General features: G+C 38.6%; 3 protein-coding genes across 4 annotated transcripts; 1 reads left to right on the top strand and 2 right to left on the bottom strand.

The window, feature by feature from the left end:
- Positions 1 to 1,076: 1,076 nt before the first annotated feature.
- LOC122650867 (myb-related protein 308-like) lies at positions 1,077 to 1,764 on the bottom strand. Its single transcript, XM_043844238.1, has 3 exons — positions 1,560 to 1,764; positions 1,324 to 1,453; positions 1,077 to 1,212 (listed from the first exon to the last, which is right to left on the bottom strand). The coding sequence occupies exons 1-3, from the start codon at positions 1,690 to 1,692 to the stop codon at positions 1,077 to 1,079; spliced, it is 399 nt and encodes a 132-aa protein (XP_043700173.1). The 5' UTR covers positions 1,693 to 1,764.
- A 1,835-nt stretch (positions 1,765 to 3,599) lies between these two features.
- LOC122651941 (putative 4-hydroxy-4-methyl-2-oxoglutarate aldolase 3) lies at positions 3,600 to 21,935 on the top strand. 2 transcript variants are annotated; one of them, XM_043845519.1, is made up of 2 exons: positions 3,600 to 3,610; positions 21,424 to 21,935. In XM_043845519.1, exon 2 carries the CDS (start codon positions 21,429 to 21,431, stop codon positions 21,927 to 21,929), a length of 501 nt encoding a protein of 166 aa, XP_043701454.1. In that variant the 5' UTR covers positions 3,600 to 3,610; positions 21,424 to 21,428; the 3' UTR covers positions 21,930 to 21,935. The 2 variants fall into 2 exon arrangements, with proteins under 2 accessions (XP_043701454.1, XP_043701453.1); XM_043845518.1 differs by lacking the exon at positions 3,600 to 3,610 and adding an exon at positions 16,656 to 16,688.
- On the bottom strand, positions 3,957 to 8,345 carry LOC122651939 (probable WRKY transcription factor 2). The gene is made up of 5 exons (XM_043845517.1): positions 7,850 to 8,345; positions 6,614 to 6,802; positions 4,879 to 5,774; positions 4,626 to 4,784; positions 3,957 to 4,521 (listed from the first exon to the last, which is right to left on the bottom strand). Exons 1-5 carry the CDS (start codon positions 8,300 to 8,302, stop codon positions 3,966 to 3,968), a joined length of 2,253 nt encoding a protein of 750 aa, XP_043701452.1. The 5' UTR covers positions 8,303 to 8,345; the 3' UTR covers positions 3,957 to 3,965.
- Positions 21,936 to 23,327: the final 1,392 nt, after the last annotated feature.

The following is a 23,327-nucleotide window of genomic DNA, read 5'->3' as shown; positions in this document are numbered from 1 at the left end:
ATACACATAGATCAGCTACCAAGGGCCACTTGCCATGGATTCCTCCACAAAGACTGCAGTGAAAAAGTGTTAGGTATAACCCTAACAATATTAACATGCAGAGAGCAGATAAAGAGAGAGAATTGATAAAAAGTTTGGGGTATTTTAGGTTGCGTAAATCCACAGATGGTAATTTCGTGGAATCATGATTCTCAGTTATTAAAACTGTTTGATTGGGCAATTCCACAAAATTAAGAGAACCACCTGATTCCACTTTTTGTATTAAAGTTGCTTCATTGCTTTTTCTTTTTTCTTTTTTGGTAAAAATTTGCTTCATTTCTAAGTTCACCTTAAGAGGTGAACTCACATATGGACCACCTGATCCATAGTACATTAACATGTCATGATTCAACCTATAAGCAACATTTTTAATAATTAATATTTTATTAAAAATAAAACACTAATATTTAATTAAATAAAACACTAATAGTTAACAAAATAAAATCTTATATTTTATTAAATAAAATACCATTTTTCAATTAAATATTATGCTTATATTTTTTAAATAAAACACTAATAATCAATTAAATAAAAAACCAATATTTAATTAAATAAAAAACTAATATTTAATTAAAAAAACTAAGATTTAACATAAAAAACTAATATTTAATTACAAACTATTATTGAATATAAAATCCTAAAATTTAATTAAAAAATGGGTTTTTTACAATTACCACCCCAAAATCTTTATTATCTACTATTACCCCCCCCCCCCAAAAAACTTTCAAATAACTGTTACCTCCCTCTATTGTATACTAATAACAAACTAACCCCCACAGTTACATTTTCGTAACGGAGAGGGTTAGTCGTGACAGTTTGCCGTTGTCACGGATTTTTTAAGACCAAAATACCCATTTGGGGTGGTAATTGTAAAAAAAATAAAAAAAACCCATCACCGTCCCTTCTCCTCCTCCTCCTCCTCCTCCTTCTTCTTCTTCCTCCTCTTCCTCCTCTGCAACCCCAACCCCAACCCCAAAATGTGGCTGCCATCAAACCAAAATCAAAAACCTTGGACCGATAGAAAATTCAGGTTTTTTTCAGGCCCATTTGAAAAACCCAATTAAATTCTCACCCACTATAAGTGGCGTCTGGAGTACCCTGATGTGGGTATTCCAATAGTTCTTGATTTCATTGTCCGTTCTTCCGGGTAATCTACCAGCAATTAGAGACCATCTAAATATTTGAAAAAAGTCCCAAATGAGTTCATACTGGAAGTGCTTTCAGATTCTCAATTAAATGTGTAATCGAAAAGAATTGATGAGAAGGAAAGAGAAGGGGGATTACTTGTTTCCAAGTAAACTATGGAGTTTGATGATGAGCTCGTCTTCTTCTTCAGTAAAATTGCCTCTTTTGAGATCAGGCCTCAGGTAATTTATCCATCTTAATCTGCAACTCTTTCCACAACGCAGCAAACCTGAAACACACACATAAATGGAGAGAAAGAGAGTTAGAGAGGAAGTAACGACATGGGTGTTCTCTAGCTTGGCTGATTTGGGTTAGGTTAATCCTAAATGGGTTACCTGCGGCTCTGGGGAGAGATCTCCAGCAGCCCTCACCATGGGCTCTGTTGTAGTTGATGAGGCGCTGATCTTCTTCTTTGGTCCATGCACCTTTGTTGGTGTGGGCTTTCTCACAGCAAGGAGAACGACCCATCTGTCTATCTCTCTTCTATGTGTTCTGCTGCTGCTTCTTTTATGTGTTTTGTGCCCTTTTAATTAGAGAGAGAGAGGATTTATGGAAAGGAGTACTGGAACAAAGGAACGAGAGGATTTATATGAGGAAGAAACTCTTGAGTACCAATTGAGTCGAACCCTTTCGTGGGCATTTGACCGACTTAGTGAGGAAGACGAGTAGTTACAAGATAGGATCAGAAAAGAGATGCTCAATGCTGAATGGGATTTGGTAGGTAGGTCTACTTTTTCATGAGAGTTAAAAGAAATTAAACGAAATCTCATCATTTAAGGGAGAGGGAGAGGGAGAGAGATTTCTCTTTCCATATTTTTGTTATTTGATTTCTGTAAAGGTTGTTCTAGAAAGAATTTGATCCAGTGAAACTGGTTTTATGCGGAGGAGGAAGAAGAAAAAGGAGGAGAAGGGACGGTGATGGGTTTTTTTTTTATTTTTTTTTATTTTTTATTACAATTACCACCCCAGAACCCCAAAAGGGTATTTTGGTCCTAAAAAATCCGTGACAATGGCACACTGTCACGACTAACCCTCTCCGTTACAGAAATGTAACGGTGGGGGTCAGTTAGTTATTAGTATGCAACAGAAGAGGGTAACAGTTGTTTGAAAGTTTTTGGGGGGGATAATAATAGATAGTAAAGATTTTGGGATGGTAATTGTAAAAAACCCTTCAAAAACTTATATTTTATCAACTAACAGACTCGCGGTAACCAAACAGTTTTTCAGATACATCCAGGATGAATCCAACTGACAGACTCAGGGTAACCAAATAGTTTTTCAGAAAGATTCACGTCATCAAATCATGATAACCAAACAGTTTATTTTCCAGAATAACGAATTCACATATGAACTTTGTGGATAACCATCCAGAATCATTACAACCTCCCACAAATTTACGCAACCAAACACACCCCGAAACTCAGAGTTGAGAGAGCTTTTGGACTCATCATCAATCCTTTTGCGCATCCTACCTAGACGCAAAGGAGAAGAATCTATATGGAGGCCAGATTCATCAAGAGAAGCTTTGGAATCTCCCCCCCCCTTCGAACACCTTGCATCTCCATCCCCTCCTTTGAGAGAATACCGGTCTTGGAAGGATTGCTGCAACGTAGAACCTGCTCCGGCTCTAAGTTGGGACAGAAAGCCCCACAATTCTTCGTCTTCACGAAAGGTACCGAACCATCAGGAAACGGCCCCTAAGATGCTCCCGGTGCCTCAACAGAATTCAATTAGTCTGTAAGGCATTGATGGTTTCTCAAAAAAGAGGTTTGCAATAAAAAAAATCCTCATACTTATGCCACAAGCACTTGGGAAGATTCAATCCTTCAGTAGAGATGTCTGTACTAGGTTCCACATTGATCATATCAGATGGACCAAGAAGGGAAGGAGGGACATTAGCCCCAAAATTATTATTCATCAATTCAATATTCAACCCTCATCAGGGCCAAAGCTAGAAACAGTGCCAAGGGACAAAGAGGTCCCAAAAAGTCCTCACAAACATTCACATAAAGAGGATTAAGTTAAATCAGAATAAAAAAGATCCTGGTGGTGGGAGTCTACCTCTGGGGGAGCCCTTGGAGTGATAAAATCAACCACATAAAACAAATATAGAGAAAAGCTCATACTTGAAGGGAACCATAGTCACCACACCATCACGGTTTTTAAATTTTGCAGACACACACAGGCCTCTTAAGTTTATATTGAACTTTCACCCTTGCAGTATAAGGGGTAGCCCCAAAGAAGAATCCAAATGAATCACCATCGATTTACCCAGGCACACCACTGTCTGCCTAATAATTTCTGAAAAAAAAATCAGCAAGAACATTATAAATCTGAATCCATAAGGGAAGAGATTCAAACTCTTTATGATGCTCAGAAAAATTCGGTGAACGTAGAAGAAGATGATTCATATTTTTATGAACCCACCACGGTGATGCTGCAAGGATTTCTATCTAGTTTTACTTTTTATATTTGGTTCATTTGTTTTGTAAGTTTACACAAGGCTCTGTGTGATCCATTAGGAGTTTACTGGATGACATAATAAATGACATTTACCACCAAAACATGTTTTCTCGAGGAAGCGACAGTGAAGCAGCAAGAATGCCTTTCGATAAAACATACAGAGGCTATATATATAAATATATTGAAAGGGGGGGGGGGGGGGAGACGGGGGTTGTGAGTGTCAAACTTGGGATTGAAACTTCCACCATGCAAATGTACAGACTTCCTACTCGCACTTTTTACAGCTGAGGACCAAGAGGGTGCCCATTCATGATCAGGTGATTAACTGATCGATTTGAGAGGTTCAGACCAGTATCTGTTAGGGGCTCTTCCTTTGGTTCTCCTTTAGGCATCATAGTCCCAAACCCATTCACCTGGTGCTGCTGTCCCATATACGGATAAACAGGCAGAACGGGCAGCTTCCCTTGGCGAGGGCCCAATCCATCAACTGTGAGATTGACGAGGCTTGGATGATTGAGTTCAAAAGAAAAGTCCGGTGCCACTCCCAGTTGCTGCCTTCCAGGCAGAATGAATGAACCAAGTGATGCAGGTCTTCCAAACCTTGCCATGCTGTCACGAGCTTGGGATGGCTCAGGCCTTTGGACATGGGTTTGAGCAGCTGGGGCAGGTACTGTGCTTGAGCTACTGGGGTTAACATTACTGCTGTTCCGTGCTGTAGGGACATCATGGTTGTGCTTTCCCTCGTATGTGGTAATCACTGATTTAAGATCATGGGATGCCCTTTCGACATGCTTCCGAACTGTGCATCCAGCACTTGTACACTTGTAATAACTCCTGCATCAAACAGGCCAATTCATTACCTCATTCGCTATAGATTTACCATCTAATTGGAACCACTGATAATTCATGAGAAATAAATGGAAATCCTAGCTAGATACCTAGGATTTGGATTTCCTTTAACGACTTTTTGCCCATACTTGCGCCAGCGGTACCCATCATCAAGGATGTCCACTTCGCTTGTAGTTTGAACCACAACTCTAGGCTCACGTATAGCTCTTGTGGTCCCACTCATTTCGATTGTACAAGCATCGATCTTCCTGGAACCAAACCGGACAAAATTGCTGCCTTTCAAGTATTATAGGATCACATAACATGAGAATTCAACAGTAATTAAAAGATTGTAGTAGTGACCTTCTCTTTGACTCTGATTCATCTCCTTCACAATCATAATCCAATGATTGACTTCCATGTGTGCCTCGATCATCTTCATCATCATCGTTGGAAAGAGTGGATGAGACATCCAAAGCATCACCATGATCAAAGTGAGGACCATCTTGCACTTGTGAGGAGGTAGAAGGATCGCAGAGTTCAGGACCCACAGATGCAGATGCAGATGCAGATACAGGAGATGTTACCTCTAAGTTATCATACCTCCAATCAGGTCCTCCAACAGTTTCTCGCTGCATGCATGCCCATGCTGGATCACCATCAGTAGCAGCAGCATGTGGCACAACTTGTTCGGGGGTGTCAAGTTGCACTTCATTAAAAGGGTCAGAAGACCCAACAGCTGATCGTCGATTTAGTGGAGGCTTGGGATGATTGTGCGCCCCCTTGTAGATGATCTCTGTAATGTGACCTTCATGTGATCGTTCCACCTTCTTCTTTACCTGGCAATTTGGATGTGTGCACTTGTAATAACTACGGGGATACTCACTTCCTTTTACCTGTTTCTGACCATACTTCCTCCAGTTATAACCGTCTTCAGATATGGAACCACCAATAACCATGGAACTTGATTCTCCATTTGCTCCCTGATCCCCTTTTGCATCCTGCTGTTCATCAAAGGGTGGAGAATGTTGGGTCTCACCATTGGAAGTATCAAATGTCCTAGGATCAGATGATGCGTGATTCCTACTTGAATTTTTTCCACTGCATGATATGGAAAACTCTGACTGTCGATAAAGTCCATTTTGAGTCCCAGGGTGAACTTCAGCAGGTTCAAGGCTTCTAAACTGAAGCGAGTTCTCTGATTGAATCGACACCTCGATATCTGTTACGGGTTGCTGAGGCTTGGTTTCAGGCATAATCTGGATGTAGAAAGCATAAAACCATTAACAGAGTGTGTTTCTTTCAATTACACATGAGATGATTTGTCTAGCATTTGATCACATTTATAGGTAAATTAGTTTCTATTGTCAGAAGATAAAGGTCAACTTAAATCCAAAAATCATTCTTGCAAAAATACCAAGTTGTTGGACTCATGGTCGCTAGATGCCTCAGCAGATCACCTGGGGGCAACTCAGGTTTTTTGTTTTTTGGGTGCCAGATGGCTCAGTGGTTTCAACAACCAAGACTCTTGATATCAATGGGGGGAAGGAAACATAGTTGGTTCATTTTGACATTACTAGAAACTTTCCAAACAATTTGAATAAATGACAATTCATTAAGTTGAAAGACCAAAGCTAAATTCTCTTCAGGGGGAGGAGGCACCCAAAATTATATACAGTTAAATAATTAGTTATATCACCCCTATGTATCAGTAGGAGACTGTGGTCACAACAGCCAATCATCTAGTCTGGTCAGACTCTGGGATAGCTCAGGGATAGCAGGTTCAAGGGTTTGGGATCGAACAACCCCTCCCCAGGGTACCACCACCTTCTAAAAGTAGTATCACAATAGAAAGCTTCCTAGGAGAGTGGATTAGGGTTGACCAATAATTAATCAGGTTTGGTATTTGGTGAACCCTGCCCAAACCTGTCACTGTTGCCATCCCTAGGTCCATCTTGCATCCACAGTTTTTTTTTTGGGTGAATATCTTGCATCCACAGTTAATTGCACTTCACAACACAATAATACTGAATAAAGATTTTCTCTCTCCAATTTAAACTTCCAAAAAAAAAATAAATAAATAAAGACACATGATTACTTTTTTGGCAACAGCAGGTAAAACCAAGGAGTTCAATTCCATGTGAGGCTTGAATACAGCAGATAGAATACTCAATTCTTCAAATGGGATATCGTTACTTCTTTCATGGGATTCTGAAATCAGCATGGAGCTCCTACCGTTAATAATTTGAGCAAAGGATAATTTACCAGTAGTTGGGGATGGCTGAGCCTGCAAATTGAGACAATGCTGGAAAAGTCAGAAAAAAGACAATGTAAAAGGGATTCACTGAAACTGAGAGCACTAAAAGTGACAAATAGTGAGCAAAATCAAAAATGAAACTGGCTTCAGGTTGAACACAGAGTTTAGGGATTCAAATTTTCAGCAGCGAATTAGGATCTGCTCGGGAGTAAGATTAATGAGAGTCGCATCAAAACATATTAAAGCAACAAAGGAATTGTTTAGTTCAATTTCATGCAGCTGAAACAAATCTTGGATTAGGTTATGCTTTTAGTAACAAGTGACATTCTTCACAGGTATTCAGTTTTCTCAGAATTTCCAAGCCCACAAGTGAAATACAAAATGTAACACTAAAACAAATCATAGGGGAAAAAAAGTTGACTCATGCTCACAGAATCCATCTGAAATCCACAAAAATTAGGCAAGACTACCTTCAGGAATTAACACTTGATTAGAAGCAAATGAAGGAAGCTTGTAGAGGTTTCGAGCACCTGATTTACCGGTAATGGCTGTGAAGACAATATTGAATTCGAAAACCTAAGTTCTGAATGTGATTAGTTTTCTTATCCTATCATCAGAACTAAAGCATCTCAGTTGTCCATTCTGTTTATATTCCCAAGGACAGAAAAATAGTGAGTCCTAATTGAAAACGTGGTGAGCTTGATCAGTGATGGCCCATCTTCTAAAGAACAGTGACACCATATCCATGCTAATAAACAAAGCCCCAAACACGATGCAGATGACAAATGTGACTTATAAACCATCATGCCAACAAACTTAATGGAGTTCACATTAAAAGCCAAAAAGTGAAGGCCATCCCAGCAAGTGAAAGAGTGCACTTGCAGCAAAAGATGTGTTTTCATATTCCAACTCATCCAAATATAAGGATAATATATGGTGAAGATGATGACTCAATGTCTCAACACAGAGAAGTTCGAAACCCGTGAAATGAATTGTTCAGTTACTATTTATCAATGACCTCTTACTAGAAAAACCAAACAAGTAGGAACTGTTAATAAGAATTACATTCACACTTACCAGAGAATTCGAAAGGAAAACAGGAGAATCCAGTAGAGTGGTCGGACTGAGACCTGGAGGAATTGTTAGGTAAGGAGAGCGAACATCAGAGGATGATGATAGGTTACCCGACCTGATAGTAGCTGTGTTTATTTTTGGGGCATTAAACCCAGCCCTAGTTGCCATCCTCTCGGCAAGACCCCCACGGGACCTTGACTTCTGGGCTTGCTCTGGCAAAAAATCACAAGAAAGATCACATCTTGTTGTATCATTTTCTCTTTCATTATTTACCACAGCTTTCTGTCTGTCAGTTCCTCCAAAAAGTCCCCCACAGCCGTTCTCTCCTTGTAGCTCTGAGAATGATTTTGAACCAAAATCCTCAGCACTGAGGGCAGTGGAGAAAAAGGTTCTCGGGCTGGGGTCAGGAGGTGCCCAGTCCCCAATGACAGCAACACGATCACCAATTCCAGCCATGAATATTCAAATGTTCCAGCAAAACGATCTCAATTCAGGACTTATTAAATAAATTAGATTCCTGAAGGTAATAGAAAACATGAGTTAGAGGCATCAAGATTCAGGAAACGATGAATGATTAGTCATAATCCCTAGTTATAGAAACGCCAATAGCTCAATGAGTTGAGCTATAATTATGCCATTATGCCCATCTGGAAAGAAACCAATCCATGACATTGGAATACATCTATATCTTTTCCATGAATAAGGAGTTAAATTTACCATGGAATGAACAAAGCATCCATTTATTTCGTTTTGTAAGAGGAATCAGAGTACATGGCTTTCTGGAAGATCGCATGAAAGAGCTTGATAAATAAATCAAAAAGTTAAGATAATGAGAGAAAAGGAAAACCGAAAACCAATATTTTGGCAGATAAATTTGAGATCCAATAGGAAAAAAAAGGCCGAGAGAGGATCAAATAATTTGATGCGTTTCTGGGTATACGAAAGAGACCATCATTAACCGAAACACAACTCCACCCAAAAGAGAGGGAAAACTGAGAAGAGAGAAGGAAAAGTTTGAAAAATAAAATGGAGAACAACAACGATTGGAATAAGGTCTACTACAGTGAAAGCCATGGTTGCGAGGAAGGAGAATTAAGATAGAGTATAGACTGACCTGATTGAAATTTTGACTAAAAATTCTGAATTCTGCTCAAAGGCGAAATTTTCCTGCGATTTGAAGAGTGAATAAGATCCACCAACTCCTGTCAACTCGGTCGCTTCATCCACAATTAAGCGCACACACACGATATACAAATGAGAGTGAGAGACAGGAATAATGATATGGGACGCGGTGCTGGGTTTGGGACTTTGCGTGGAGAATCTGGAGACTCACAGAGAGAGAGAGCAGAAGAGAATTAGACAAAAGAAAGGAAGAGGACCAAAGGAAAAGGTATGTTCATGGTGCGGACTGCGGAAGTTTGACCGAAAGACCGAAAAGGGTGCGGGATTCGTTGAACAAAACATGTCAGAAAGGAAGGGTGGGAAAAAAAAAGAGAAAGATAAAATGACGCAAAGAAGAAGGATGTAGAAATTTTTAGTGAGAGGATCGCCTTCGCCCGCGGATGTTAATTCCAGAACAGTCTCATTTTAGTTAATGCAACTAAACCCAGCTCTCGATCCCCATTATTAATCGGCCGGTACAATACGAAACACCGAAACGGGATAGTATCAGTTTCTAAATTTATTGGTTTTGTTTCATTATTTTCACTATTATAAGATGTAAGGTGTTTTTTATTTGGGCCACTTGACTGACAAGCCCTCTGAAAATGGTCAGAGATTCTTAAAAAAGATAAAAAAAACAGGGATCTTGGGTTATCACTCTGAGCTCATATCTATGCTGGTATACATGGAGAGCAAAGAATGACTCCATCTTCAATAGAGTAAAGCATTCCCTTGTAGAGATCTGCAACTTGGCGGTTAAGGGGGGCATGGAGTTCAAGGAGGCTACAAGGTTGCCTCTCCAGCCAGACCTTCAGTTGACTATACCCCATCGTCAGTCCAAGTTTGGACCCCTCCGGCTGGTTTCTATAAACTAAATTGTGATGCATCTCTATCTTCAGAAGGAAAGACTGTGGGCATCAGCTTCATTATCTGGCAATGGAATGGAGACCCCCTTGTTGCTGTGTCATCTCCATCCCCCTTCCTATCGGTCCTACAAGGAGAAGTGATAGCCTTAAGAACAGAGATTCTCCAAGCAATTGTTGTTGGTTATGAGAACCTCCTTGTCGAATCTGATTGCAAGGAGCTTATCTCTTTGTTCCAAGAAGAGAACGAGATCCCTCCAATTGAGATCTACCTGTTATCCAACATATCCGCTTCTCAATCCCCTATCTCCTAAGTTGTTCGTTTGGTTTTGTTCCAAGGTGTATCAACCATGTAGCTGATACATTGGCCAAGAAAGCCTCAACTTTAGAGTGTGATTCGAGTTGATCTATTTCCACTCCATGGCTTATCCAACTTTGGAATCAAGATGTCATGAGTTGTTCATACTCTAATCAATAAATTTTCCTTTACAAAAAAAAAAAACGTATTTTTTATTTTAAAAACCAATTTATAAACTAAATCAAATGAATTTAGTAGTTTTACTTCTTCAAACTCCATAACATCACATGTAACCTTCTCAAAATGACAACTAAAGAATTAATGATGACGAAATAAATAAGCCCATGTATGATTTTAGTGACATCACTGAACAAGTTTAAAGGTACATCAACATAAATTTCCATAAGAGAAAATACCACTAACTGTTTATCCAAAAAAAAAAAAATTTTGATGAGTTCAGAATGACTAGTTCAAAAAAATCTAAAATTCTTTTTCTTATGTCAAAATCTTGGTAGTCAAAGCTTTTGAGCTTTCTATACATCTAATCTCCTTTCAACGAACTTATAAAATCCATTAAGGGAGATCATCTTTGGCTACTAATAATCCCAAATAGATCCTGAGACAACATAATCCGCTAGTCTCTTTACTGTGTCTTAGCATTTTCTTTGAAAAGCTCATCTCAGCCATATTCTGCTCTGTACCAACCTAACATGGATGGGAACTAATCTGACCAGTTGCCCCAACCGGTTGAAAAAAATCCAGCCGGTATCAATCCGGTTTGTCAAGCCAGATCATCCTCAACAGCTATATTTTCATAATAGCTAGTCCAACCAGTCTGATGGATTCACGAACAAATCATATACCCTTTGAAAGGATATTAGTAGTTCTGGTACCGGATTCCATACCGGATTTACAAGGGTGGTCCTCATTTTTATTCTATAATACACGTAGCCCGCACTCCGCAAGATTCTAAGAAAAAAAAAACGGAGCGCTCCGACGATAACTTTGAATTAGAGAGTAGACGACAGTCGTCGTATCTCGTATGTCGTAACTCGTAACCTAGTTACGCGGTTTCAGAATATGAAATATTTATGGAATTATAATATATGGGCGGAAATACATAACGATGACAACCTGGTTACGCGGTTCCATCTCACATTACCTCCTCCCATGATCTCATCCCATTGGGTCCCATGTCCTTTAAGCAGTGTCCTTTGGTTCAGTTTCGGTTTGGTTTAGAATAAAAAATATATAAATTGAAAGGACAAGAGACCAAGAGTTCTCTATGAGCTTATGCAAGGGCCAATAGGAGTACACGTGATGACATCAATAAATGGTCATTACCATCTTTATGGGGGTGTGGTGGTCATTTTTATCTTCATGTATCTGAGCGCAAGAGGGTACATACCCCACAGAAAATATTTTTTCAAATTGAAAATATATAATTTTCATAATATTAAACTAAAATCAAATCAAATAGATTTAGTTTTATATTTTTATTTGATTTTCTTTTTTAATTAGTTTCGTTCTATTTTTATTCAATTCAAATTCAGTTCAAGTGGGATAACTTCTAGAAACAAATAAAGTTGAGAATGAAATTACATACAACTGCATGAAGATATAGTCTTAGAGTATCAATAAGTCTGGTACTTTTTATATACCAAGGTCCAATTAAGTCCATTATATAATTACAAAAGCTTGCAAATATATCATTAACTACTCCAAATATAAAAAAGGGCAAGTGATCACTATTTGGTCCTATAGCGCTTGCATCAGCGTGGGGCCAATAAGAATGCATGTTCCAGCATTTAATTGAATGGGGTTTTCTAGTTCATTGGGAACTAAGCGGTAATTTCGTGTGGTCCTATGTCTAGGCACAGGAACCATGTGACCGATTAGCGTTATTTTTCTCATATAAAAAATCTTCAAAATACTTCTTAGCCGATTAACAACTATTGAAGCATTTAAGCCCTTCAAAATAAGTAGAAGTGCAGATTGCATGAGTGAAGTGAGTAGAGTCCATAGTCGAAGATAGTGGTGTAAGTTTAGCCCAGTGAACCCAAGCCCGCCCTGAGCCAGACAAGGCCTAGGCTAGGCTTTTCAGCCTGCAAGGCGGGCCTAGGCTAAAGCCTCGGGCTGAGCTTGGCCCAATCCGACCTAGCCCGACCCTAATTTTATATAAATATATATTGATTATTATATATTAAGTTTAAGCTTTTAAGCCTTTGGGATTATTTTTAAAAATGATGGATGTCGATGATTGTAGACACCTGATTTTGTTACCCCTGATGATGATGACAACCAGACATCTATGAATCTCGAAACTTCTCTCAAGGAAAGGACTCATTCTATGAAAAATTGACCAAATTACCCTTATTTATTTGGTAATTAATAACATGACTCTCTTGACTGTTTTTCATGCGATAGTAAGAATTCTCATGAACCAACATTGTCCAATTATGTGAGAACAATTCATAATAGCCACCGACTCCCCCCCCCCCCCCCCAACACAACTTTTGCCCACTAGGTTCCTCAACAAAGTTCTTGGCCAAATTCAGATCTGATTCTCACAGCATTGGGTAATGCTTGTTGCAAGCTTCGAAACAATATATCACACATAAAAAACGGACAAACGAGTTGGAAATTATGTGTAAAGACCTCATATTGTCACCCTTGAGGCTGTTCTGGCGATGATGAGTATGTCTCAAGGCTGAGTGACTTTGTATTTATTGGTTTGGGAAGGTTTCCTATACTCCCTGACATGTCCATCAAATCATCTATGTAAAATGACCAAAATACTCCTAAAGAGAAAATATTGTGAAAGTGATTAATTATCTCAAGAATTTGCCAGCATGTCTGAATGGTAGATGAAGAAGAGGAAGATCTAATTTCATCAATTTCTGAATATAACCTTTTTACCAAATCTTCGTAATCTTTTTCATCATTTAAATTGAACTATTGGAACAATTCATTTACTTTATTTTGAAATTTTCTCTTATAACATTTACTAGCATAATGACCTATTTTTTCACAAATGCATTTATCTCTATTTCTGTCTTGTCTTTTATTTGATTTATAAGGTTTAGAAGCATTAGGTTCTTTATATTTTTTAGAATAAGGTCTAGAAGATTTTCGAAACTTATCTTGAGAAGATTTATGCATTAAGACGCTCTATACTTTTATATATATCCAAATTGATAACAATAATTTCCTAATATATTATATATGTATAACTTTTTTTATTTGATATTTAACTTTTTCATCATTTCTTAGAGAAAGTCCTATGAAAGAGATTTTTTGAATTATTTTACCAAAAGATAAGTTTTATAAAGGAATTTCTTTAAGATATATTCTAAGTTTTTCTACAAAAGCTTTAACGAGTTCAGAGATGAATTTATCTTTCCACAATACATTATTACATTATTCTAATAAATTAATAGGATTGAGTTCTCTACTGTGTTGCATAGCGTATGCTAGAGCTTGTCTATGTCTATCTCTCTCCTCCCACAATAGAGGTTAAATATGTCATTTCATAGAAATGAAGGAGAGAGATAAACATAAGGAGGTGCTGGTGTACACTGTGCAACTTGGTAGCATTCTTTCTTCTTAAATTAATTTTGAAAAATTTACATATACCACCCTTGAGGTTTGACGAAAGGATATTTTCACCTCCCAATTTTGGAAAATTTTGTGTACCCCTGAGGATTGCAAACAGTAACAAGTAAGCTTATTCTGTCAGTTCTTGATTAACACTGTTAAAAATTAAACTTGAACTGACGGAATTGCCCTTTTCTAAGAAAAACCCAAAAAAAAATGGTGAATAGACAAAATTACCCTTACAAAGGAAAAAAAAAAAAAACCTGCAACTCATCTTCCCCAATCGAATTGGGGAAGATGAGTTGCAGGTTTCAAAACCATAAGGAAAGAATCGTCGCCTTTTTGCGATAAGAAATTAACAAAGTTTGTGATGAGGAAGGGACCCATATAAGAAGCAATTGTGTTGACACCTGAAGAAACACTATAATCAGTCCCTAAAACCCGTGCAATGAAAGCAAGAAACCAATCAAGTGATCATACCTGCAAAAAGAGAATTTAGAAGCAGAGGTCTCCAGAAAGCATAGGCTATAGCTGTATGCAAAGAGGAAGTTCCATTTTTCTGTTTCCTAAGCCATTCTTATAACAAGGAGTAAGATTTCTCTGCTGTTTCTGATTCAGGGTCTGCCGGAATGTGGTGTAGTTCAAGTTTCTGAGTCCGACCTTTTCTGAAAAGTGGGTTTAGCCAGCTGAAAGTGAGTGTATTGTAAATCCTTGCATTGCTGAAAGTTTCAAAATCTGGAGGAACCTCGTTATCCTCTTTCTGAAGAAGTGGGTCTTTAATTTCCGGGATTCTTCTGTTATAACTGAAACAGAAAGCATTGACACAGAGAAGTAGTGAAAGTGAATGATGGCGATGTCACCTTCTTGTTACCAACACCAAGACTGATAGCCGCTGCAACCTGACCCTTTCCTTCTTTTGCATCTTTGTCCTTCCCCACTCAATCGAAATCATCGGCAAGGAGAGGGCAATTGGCGAAGGCATTCCAGAACTCCGAAGGCTCGTTGCCCTCATCGATGTTTAGAATGGGTTCTTGAGCTCTCTCGTAACGCACGACCTGTCATAGATTCAATACTAAGTCTCACCACGATAATCGAACTGTTAGCATGTAAAAGCAGATCTGAATTATAGATTTAAGTTCCTATGGAAACTGATTTATTTGAAATTATAGCAAGCGAAGACGAGAGAGACTAGAGATCGTATTGCAGGATGGATGAATTTAAGGATGTTTATAGAGAAACAAGATGAACGTAAAACGACAATCAATGGGGCACTAGGATGGTTGCAACTCATCTTCCCCAATCGATTTTGGGGAAGATGAGTTGCAGGTTTTGGTGTGTTTTTTTTTTTTTTGAGAAGGGCAATTCCGTCAGTTCAAGTCTAATTTTTAACAGTGTTAGTCATGAACTGACGGAATAGGCTTATTTGTTACCGTTTGCAAACCTTAGGGTACGCAGAATTTTTCAAAACTGGAGGTGAAAATATCCTTTCGTCAAACTTTAGTGGTGGTATATGTAAATTTTTCATTAATTTTTGAAAAAAAAACATCTTTGTATAATCTAAAATCAGTTAAAATTCTACATCTAATATTTAGGAGTTTTTTTTTTTTGGTGGACTAATATTTAGGAGTTGAACCCGAATTTTTCTACGTTATCTGTACTTTTTCCTACAAAATGTTGAACAATGTTAAGAATAAAGCATAAATAGAATTTGGGATTGGATTTCCATCATTTCTAGGAATTAGATTTCCTTGTTGATCCATGGCGTAGATAGTTGGTCCACCATTCCTAGAGCCAATAGTGAACGACAACATGATCACTTGAAAGATGCTATCATCAAAATTTTTATTTATACGATGAGAATTGGCAAACATGAGGATTTTCGTACAAATGTTCATGATTTGATATTCTATCAATGTTCCAAACTTGGATAGAAGCACCATCGTAGACATCAAAAGCAAATGGCCAAGAATGGAACATTTTGGACCAATGAAAAAACCTGACTCCTCTTGTTAGAGGAGACTGGCTCCTTGGAGGGAGTGCCCAAGGGGCATTCAACGCCTGGGTTGTGTCGCACACATCCCTGTGTTGGATGTTCCTTGAGCGCTGGGCTACTTGGAGAGGAGCTCGATCTTGTGTTTTTTTTTTTTTTTTTTTTTTCTAATAATGAAAAAAAAATATTTTATTAAACAAGAAGAGAATACATAGATTGAGCAAGGAAACTATCCTTATAATTACACCAGTTAAAGGGAACGCTAGAAAAGTTTGCATTAGCTTCAGCTAATTCAAGGTATATATTAATTAGATTCCATGGGATTCTAAGAAAGCCTGTGGATTTTAAAAACTCCAAAAGTGCTTTGTTGCAAAAACAGACTTGTTTGATGTGTATGTTTGCCTCCTTTGCTTGATTCCATTCATGAATGATTCTTATTGGATGCCCATGGACACTTAGATTGCCTTGCATTTGGTGCAGTGGTTACACAGTCGGGCAACAATCTCATTTTCATTATAAAAAGAGGGGGTGCTGTTCTCTGTGCCGCAACGCTGGCTGCAACCAGACACATGAGGGTAGGCGCAATGACCACCTTGACCCTTGAGTGGCAAACCCATATGCCTGGATGCTGTGACAGAGAACATTTTCCCAAAAACGGATTCTGATGTATTTCCGTTGACTAACGCAAACGTGTCCAGAATGCATCAGATGGTTGGACAGCGGCACACAACCCAAGGACAGCGCCCAGCCATCCGATGCGCACTAGCGCATGTCCTTGGGGTGTGTGCCTCTGCTGCCCAGTGTAACTGATGGCAAGCAAAAGCAGCACGCCAGCACCACAATCCCCAACGACCTCAAGTCGCCCATCGTTCTTTCTCCCTCTCTTGTTGCTACCTCGCTAGAGTCGCAGTACCTCTACCTTAACTCCTGCAGGTAAGCTTCTCAGTATTTCTTACTACCTCTTTTCCCCGTTCTCGGCCTTCTCTTGTTCTATTTCCCCTTAACTGAATAATTCTCTTACTGTTATTTTCTATATTTCTTTCTCATTTGCCTTTAACATGCTATCCTTCATGCGCCCTTCAATTTTCATATGGTATTGCGGTAATCGATTGGGTATCTCTCTCTCTGTTTTTTTTTTTTTTTTTTTTTTTTCCTTGTTCAATGACGGAAATGAATTCATTTCAAGAAAGCCGAGGAGTAACTCCATCGGGCAGAACCCAGAAGAGAAAGGAAATGGATTTACAAGAATGGGAGGTGGGTTCAGCCACCGGACTCGAGACAATCTGAGTTTAGAGGCACCTATGAGCCTTTAGATTACCATCTCTAGATACAAAACGATAGGAAACAGAAAAAATAGAGAGAGAGGTTCAAGAGCTAAAATGTCCTAAATTTGTTGACTTTCTTATAAAATACGTGCTTGGGTCTTGATCAATGTATTGATGATGATTCGTATCCTACACCATCGCCGTGGAATCCCCTGGGATAAATCTGTTTAAATTAGTTAAATCTGTAGTTCGTTTTTCATTCCCTTCCTCCCCCTCTGTATGCTTGTTTGTCCCATTTCTTCTTCTTCTTTTTTTTTTTTTTTACTTGTGATTGTGGGTGGAAGGGTGGGGATGTTGGGGCAGTTTGAATGTGTTATGTATCAGGTTTGATGAAGTGAAGAACTGCTTTTTGGATCCCTGTGACAACCTGCGAGAAGTTATGGTTTGATGTTCAAATGTTTTCATAGAGGGTGGACCTTGGGGCCATGGTAAGGTTGCTCCATTAATACCTAGTGGTCGCGGGTTCAAGTCAGGAAACCGCCTCTCTGTGAAGCGGGGTTAAGGCTGCGTACATTAAGACCCTCTCCAGACCCTGCAGTGGCAGTAGCCTGGTGCACTGGACCCTTTTTCTCCATCTCCTTTCCGTGTTCCTTGGTTTCTGTACAAATGGGTTGTATGAGATTGACATAGAGTTGTTATATGAGACTGACATAGCCTAGTAATAAGTAGTTCCATACCATGTGTGGAACTCAAGCATGGCTTCAGGTTACCTCGTCCAAAATGATGACTAATCAACCAAAAGCTAATAGCACAGACAGGATCCTCGTGAGTATGTGCTTCATCCTTTAGTTCAATTAGTTCAATTGTGGCCAGATAAAACTAGATTATGCCCTCAAAACTGAAGTCCACTCAGCTTGATCTTGTTTATGACTAATACTCCTGATGGGTTTTCATTTCAACAAACCTTAAATTCAATCGAGCCAAGGCTCATTAGTGCACTTACAATAGTTTAGATGCTGCTGCTGCTATGCAGCAATTAACTTTGATTCACTATAACTCCCAAACTATTCAACCTCTAAGATGACTATTTAACATTGTAACTTATCAAGCTCCATATAAGCACTTACAATAGTTTAGATGCTGCTGCTGCTATGCAGCAATTAACTTTGATTCACTATAACTCCCAAACTATTCAACCTCTAAGATGACTATTTAACATTGTAACTTATCAAGCTCCATATAATGACTCTCCCAACTGTAAAAGACACATTGTGTGGGCCTCATAAAGCCGAACGTTCTGAAACTTGTAGAATGCATATTATCTAACTCAATTTCTTATTTCCTCTTCTTTTAGCTCTTCATTTCCATTATCATTTCTCTTTTAAATATTCATCTGACACACCGTGTGGAACCGACATACAAGCCAATGGTTCTTTCTTTGCATACATGTAGAACATTGGCAATCAAAGAACCATTGTAATATTTTGGATATGTCAGTTAGATTTTGAGGTTTAGACCAAAGTTTTGTAGTTTTTTTCCCTTTATATTTTTTTCAATGAATATTTTTACCTTTTTCTTATCATATTTAACTAATGAAATGATTATACAATGCATTCATGAAATATTTAGTATCTAGTATCTGTTCAGGTCTTTTTGAGAAAATAATGATAAAGAAATTTTACTATTATCTTTATATAGTTGTATTAGCTAATTTTATCATTTTTATTGATGCAACACATGAAACAAATCAATAATATATAAAATTATAAAATAAACAAAAAAGCAATTCTGCAGTCAAAACTTTCAAAATTTGTTTTCATATTCCCTCTTCCCGCAAAGATAGACCTGATTGAGGTTTTTCACTGGCCCAAAATGTTTATCCATTTTAAGAACCAAGATATGCAGCTTTGTTGGATTCCCCTTTAATCCACACATTATTGTATTTCATTTAGTAATTGTTTCTCTCTATTACATAAGCCTAACTAATAGGAATAATGTTGAAACAAAGTTTGAATTAGTGGGTGATTAATGCATTAAAAACCACCTTCTTAAAATGTGAGTTTTTTCAAACATGAAAGTCTTTTTGTAACGTAATAGATGAGGCACTCCTTTTATCAATAATAGGGGGAATACAAAGCACTTAAAAAATAATAGGTGAAACAGAGAAAGCATTTACATACAAATGAATTGAGATTTTTTTCTTCTTTTGTAATAGTGATAGTTTAGTAATTTCCAGCTAAATGGTTGCAGTATAGATAGTTGAGAGAGGGAAGCAGCTACTTCCACCATAAGTTGATATCCAGTAAAGGCTTCATTTTGTACATTGATGGTGAAAAGGTACATTAGGCTGTGTTTGGTATGCATTCTGGAATAACTGAAACTTTGTTTGGTACGCGTTCCCATTCTAAATTCCTAGAATGAGGTCAAGAACGGGCCTTGTTCTGGAACATGCCAAAAGCCCATTCCGCGTTCTCGTTCTTGTAAAACTGTGCCTCTTCGAACCATTTCTCTACTTCTTCCCTGAAGAATAAGCCATTTCCTTCTTCAACATCTTCAATGTCAACCTTCTTCTTTCATAATATATGTTGTGATGTTGCTTATTCATTCAGTCAATCGACTCCGTTTCCCTCCCTCCCAACCCTCTTTTCCTCTTCTCAATGCCTCAGAGATTTTTTGCAACTAATCCATTGATCTAATCTGATGGCTTTTCCAGAGCCTAATGTCACAGCCCGCCCAAAAAAGGCTCATAGGCCTAGCTTGCAAGCCCATGGACTTAGACATCGGGCTAAAGAAAACCCATACTCTAGAACTCTCCACAATTGTAGAGAGTCTAGACATATTCTAGGACCTCTAGAAGTCAAGAAGGTTCTTGAGAAGCCATGTACATAGCTAAGGAAGGGAGAGGTATCTAGACTTCTCCAAGATCCTGTAATTCTCTAAGTTGCTAGAACCTTCCACAAAGGAGGGAGGAAAGTTCTATAGTCCCTATAGCTTGAATGTTCTCCACCATTGGATGGAGGACACATGTAAAGATCCTAACAAATCATTGTAGGTTGGGGTGCCAATAAATAGAGGTGGCCTCATTTGGCCAAGGCACCAAGCAAGTGAGCATTCAAGCATTGTTCTCAAATCTCTCTAGTGCAATTCAAGTTCCATTGTCTCAAACTCTCAAGTTTTCTCTTTAGTTCTCTTCCCAAGTTCCCCAAGGTTCGATAGAAGGCTGACTTAGTGCGCTAGCAAGAGTGCTAAGTGCCGGCGCAGTTGCTTAGAAAGGTCTAAGGCCATGACAATAAGCTCCCTTAGCAATGGCGGGCTGTACTGTCCTCCTTCAGTGGTTATTTCATCTCTCTGGTTCTCCTCTTCCATTTGGATTGCTTCGTATTCCCAAGTATTGATCGTACTTCTACGAAGAAGTGAAAGGTTTCTCCTCTCTCTTGCCCGCTACTCCATCTTGTATTGAATCTTTTGAGAAATCTCTCTCCTCTTTGCCCTTCCTTAAGCACATCTTGTACTTCACGAACTACAAGAAAGATTACGATACACAAGTCGCATAACCCAGGATCCCAACCACTTCATCCGCTATCATCGCAGCAGTTAATGTTCAATACGACTTCATCTGCTGATTCTGCTCTGTCGCACAAGAGACAAATCGGGTCCCGACAGGAGCCCAACATCTCACTCTATAATCCCTCATTTCCATTCTGAAATGATATCTTCCCATGCCCAATCTGCGGCAAAGTCTTTCAGAAGATGCAGCTTCTAGCACAGCTCCAATCGACGGTAAGAAACCTTGAGGGTATAATTGGATCACCGTTGAAATCTCCTAGAGGGAAGACTGTGGTGACTGTGTCAGGAGCCGATACGACCTCGATGGCATTGATGAACGCCAAGGATTTCGACTGAGGTACAACCTGAATGGCATTGATGAGCATACCGCGGGCTATTCCACCACCTGATCAATGATTTGCCTCTGAGGCAAGTCCTGGTCAATTTGAAATGTTTTATCCATTCCAGGGTGAAGAATGCATTTTAGCCAGATGAGCGTCCAAACAAAGTTCTCATTCTTCTCTAGAATGAGTTCTGCATTCTGAGGATGGGAATGTGTATTCTCATCCTGAAGAATCCATACCTAAGCCAAGGGGTTGCCGCGGGATGGGAGGGAGAGGGAAAAATGTTATGCATGGCCACAATCTATTGATGATGTTAAAGCTCCCCTGACCCATCCTTTTTCTTCTTTTGAATTAAGGTTCTTTTTTTCCAGTTCTGTGCTGAAACACTAGTCTTAAAAAGACAGTACATATGAGTGCAGGCTCTGACGGCTGTGGAACATACTGCTCATATTTGGTTATATCCTATTTCTAGTTTTCCATTTTGCATGGCTTAACAAGATGCTGTACCTGCAGGATAAATGGCTTCTTTTAATACTGCTGAAGCTTGCGACGCAAATGTAGCACTTTTGGCAAGTGGCGAACTCCGCGTTCTCCAGCCAATCTTTAAGATTTATGGGCAATGTCGGGCATTCGCAGGCCCCATTGTCACACTTAAGATATTTGAGGACAATGTGCTGGTGCGGGAGAAGCTTGAGACAAGAGGAGAAGGAAGGGTACTAGTTATAGATGCTGGAGGAAGCATGAGATGTGCAGTAGTTGGGGGGAACTTGGGACTGTTGGCCCAGAACATGGGGTGGGCTGGTATTGTAGTTAATGGCTGCATTAGAGATGTGGATGAGATCAATGGATGTGATATAGGGGTTAGAGCCTTGTCATCACATCCACTAAAATCCAATAAGAAAGGTGTGGGTGAAAAGCATGTCCCTGTTTACATTGCAGGAACTTTGATTTATGATGGGGAATGGCTCTATGCAGATAGTGATGGAATTCTTGTTTCAAAATCTGAGTTGTATGTTTGACGCTCTAAATTAAGGGGACTGTTTCTAATATGCATTTGCATAGTTCTCTGGCATTGTTTGATAACATCTAATAAAAATGTTTCCTTTCAGGTTCTATGGTCATATGCTCTACTTACCATCAACAAATTCTTACATTTTTCTGTCAACAAAAGAGTATACATATCTTACATTGCTGAGGAGCCTCATTAGTAGTGTCTTCATATGCAAATCAAATTCTTCTATCTATCCGTGTGAAGGACCTCAGCTATCCTGTACTGGGGAAACAACTAATGCAGGAAGGTTTGAGAAAACCCTTGACTGTGGGGATTATAGGACCTATCAATAAGACTTTGTGAAATGTAGCTTGCTGAAAGTGTGAAATAAAAAGAGATTTTTGGGAGGGAAACATCGAAGAAAATGTCAATCACAACGATATTTGCAGGAAAGGATTATCAGGCTAAGGCTATGTTTGGTAACGGTCTTCGTAAAGAATACCCGTTTTTGACCAAAAACGTTCTTTGGCGTTTCTGGTCTGAAACAGCGTTCTATGTATGATTATTGTCGTTTGGTAACGGTCTCAAGAACATTTTCGGAACAATTATAGAACAAAAATGTCGTTTGGTTTCTAAAAATTTTTGTTTCTCTTAAAAAATTCAGGGAAGATGGATAATTTCTTGAAAGAGAATTATTGAATAAGTGTTAGATCCGGTAGACAATTCAAGGGATGAATTGGGTAATGCGAAATTTTAAAAACTTTTTTGCTTCTACACATTTTTGTCCAATCGATGAAATCCTAGAGATGTTCATAATGATCACAAACACAATAAATAAAAAAAGAAAGGTAGAGATTGAAAGAAATATGACAATAAATTTAGAGTGATTCCACACACTACCAAGAGATACCCACTCTCAAGACTTTCTTCTATGTCGATCTCTTTTTAATGGTAATGATTAAACCATCACAAATTGGTTTCAAGATGGCATCAATTAGGTTTTCTCGAATGCTTTCCCAATGGTAGAAATCAAACCTTACAATCAATACTTTAGAGACACTTTATCTCCCACACATTCTTCTGATGAAGAGATTTTACATGGCTCAATATCTGGATTACAAATGAAAGAACAAGACTTTGATTGTAAACCTTTAAAAATCCAAAGATTGATGTACTAGTAAGGTGCAAAAAGTCCTGGTGAAACTCCATTAAACCTCTCCTAAATAGAGAAGGAATGGCAAAAACAAACATATGACTACTGGAGTCTCCAATGTCTCTATTCAGATAAAACACAATGAATTGATTCTAACTAAGCCCAAGTAGATAATTTATACTTTCTAAGGTATCAAGTTCTCTTAAGAGTCCCCTACGGTTCTCTAGTGTCAAGAACACCTTTGAGATGTGTAGAACATCTCTATTTAAGGTA

This window comes from Telopea speciosissima, chromosome 2 (genome assembly GCF_018873765.1).
Source record: "Telopea speciosissima isolate NSW1024214 ecotype Mountain lineage chromosome 2, Tspe_v1, whole genome shotgun sequence".
In the NCBI taxonomy this organism is placed as follows: Eukaryota; Viridiplantae; Streptophyta; class Magnoliopsida; order Proteales; family Proteaceae; genus Telopea; species Telopea speciosissima.
This window is presented reverse-complemented; position numbering and strand designations above follow the sequence as displayed.

What these genes read in the sequence shown, in the direction of transcription:
- LOC122651941 (XM_043845519.1), top strand. Translation starts at nt 21,429, where the DNA reads ATGGCTTCTTTTAATACTGCTGAAGCTTGCGACGCAAATGTAGCACTT.
- LOC122651939 (XM_043845517.1), bottom strand. Translation starts at nt 8,302, where the DNA reads ATGGCTGGAATTGGTGATCGTGTTGCTGTCATTGGGGACTGGGCACCT. An exon ending in TACCTGCTGTTGCCAAAAAA is followed by an intron (nt 5,775 to 6,613) that starts GTAATCATGTGT and finishes TTCTACATCCAG; the next exon opens with ATTATGCCTGAAACCAAGCC. An exon ending in AAAGGAAATCCAAATCCTAG is followed by an intron (nt 4,522 to 4,625) that starts GTATCTAGCTAG and finishes TGTTTGATGCAG; the next exon opens with GAGTTATTACAAGTGTACAA.
- LOC122650867 (XM_043844238.1), bottom strand. Translation starts at nt 1,692, where the DNA reads ATGGGTCGTTCTCCTTGCTGTGAGAAAGCCCACACCAACAAAGGTGCA. An exon ending in ATCTCTCCCCAGAGCCGCAG is followed by an intron (nt 1,454 to 1,559) that starts GTAACCCATTTA and finishes TGTGTGTTTCAG; the next exon opens with GTTTGCTGCGTTGTGGAAAG. An exon ending in CATAGTTTACTTGGAAACAA is followed by an intron (nt 1,213 to 1,323) that starts GTAATCCCCCTT and finishes TCAAATATTTAG; the next exon opens with ATGGTCTCTAATTGCTGGTA.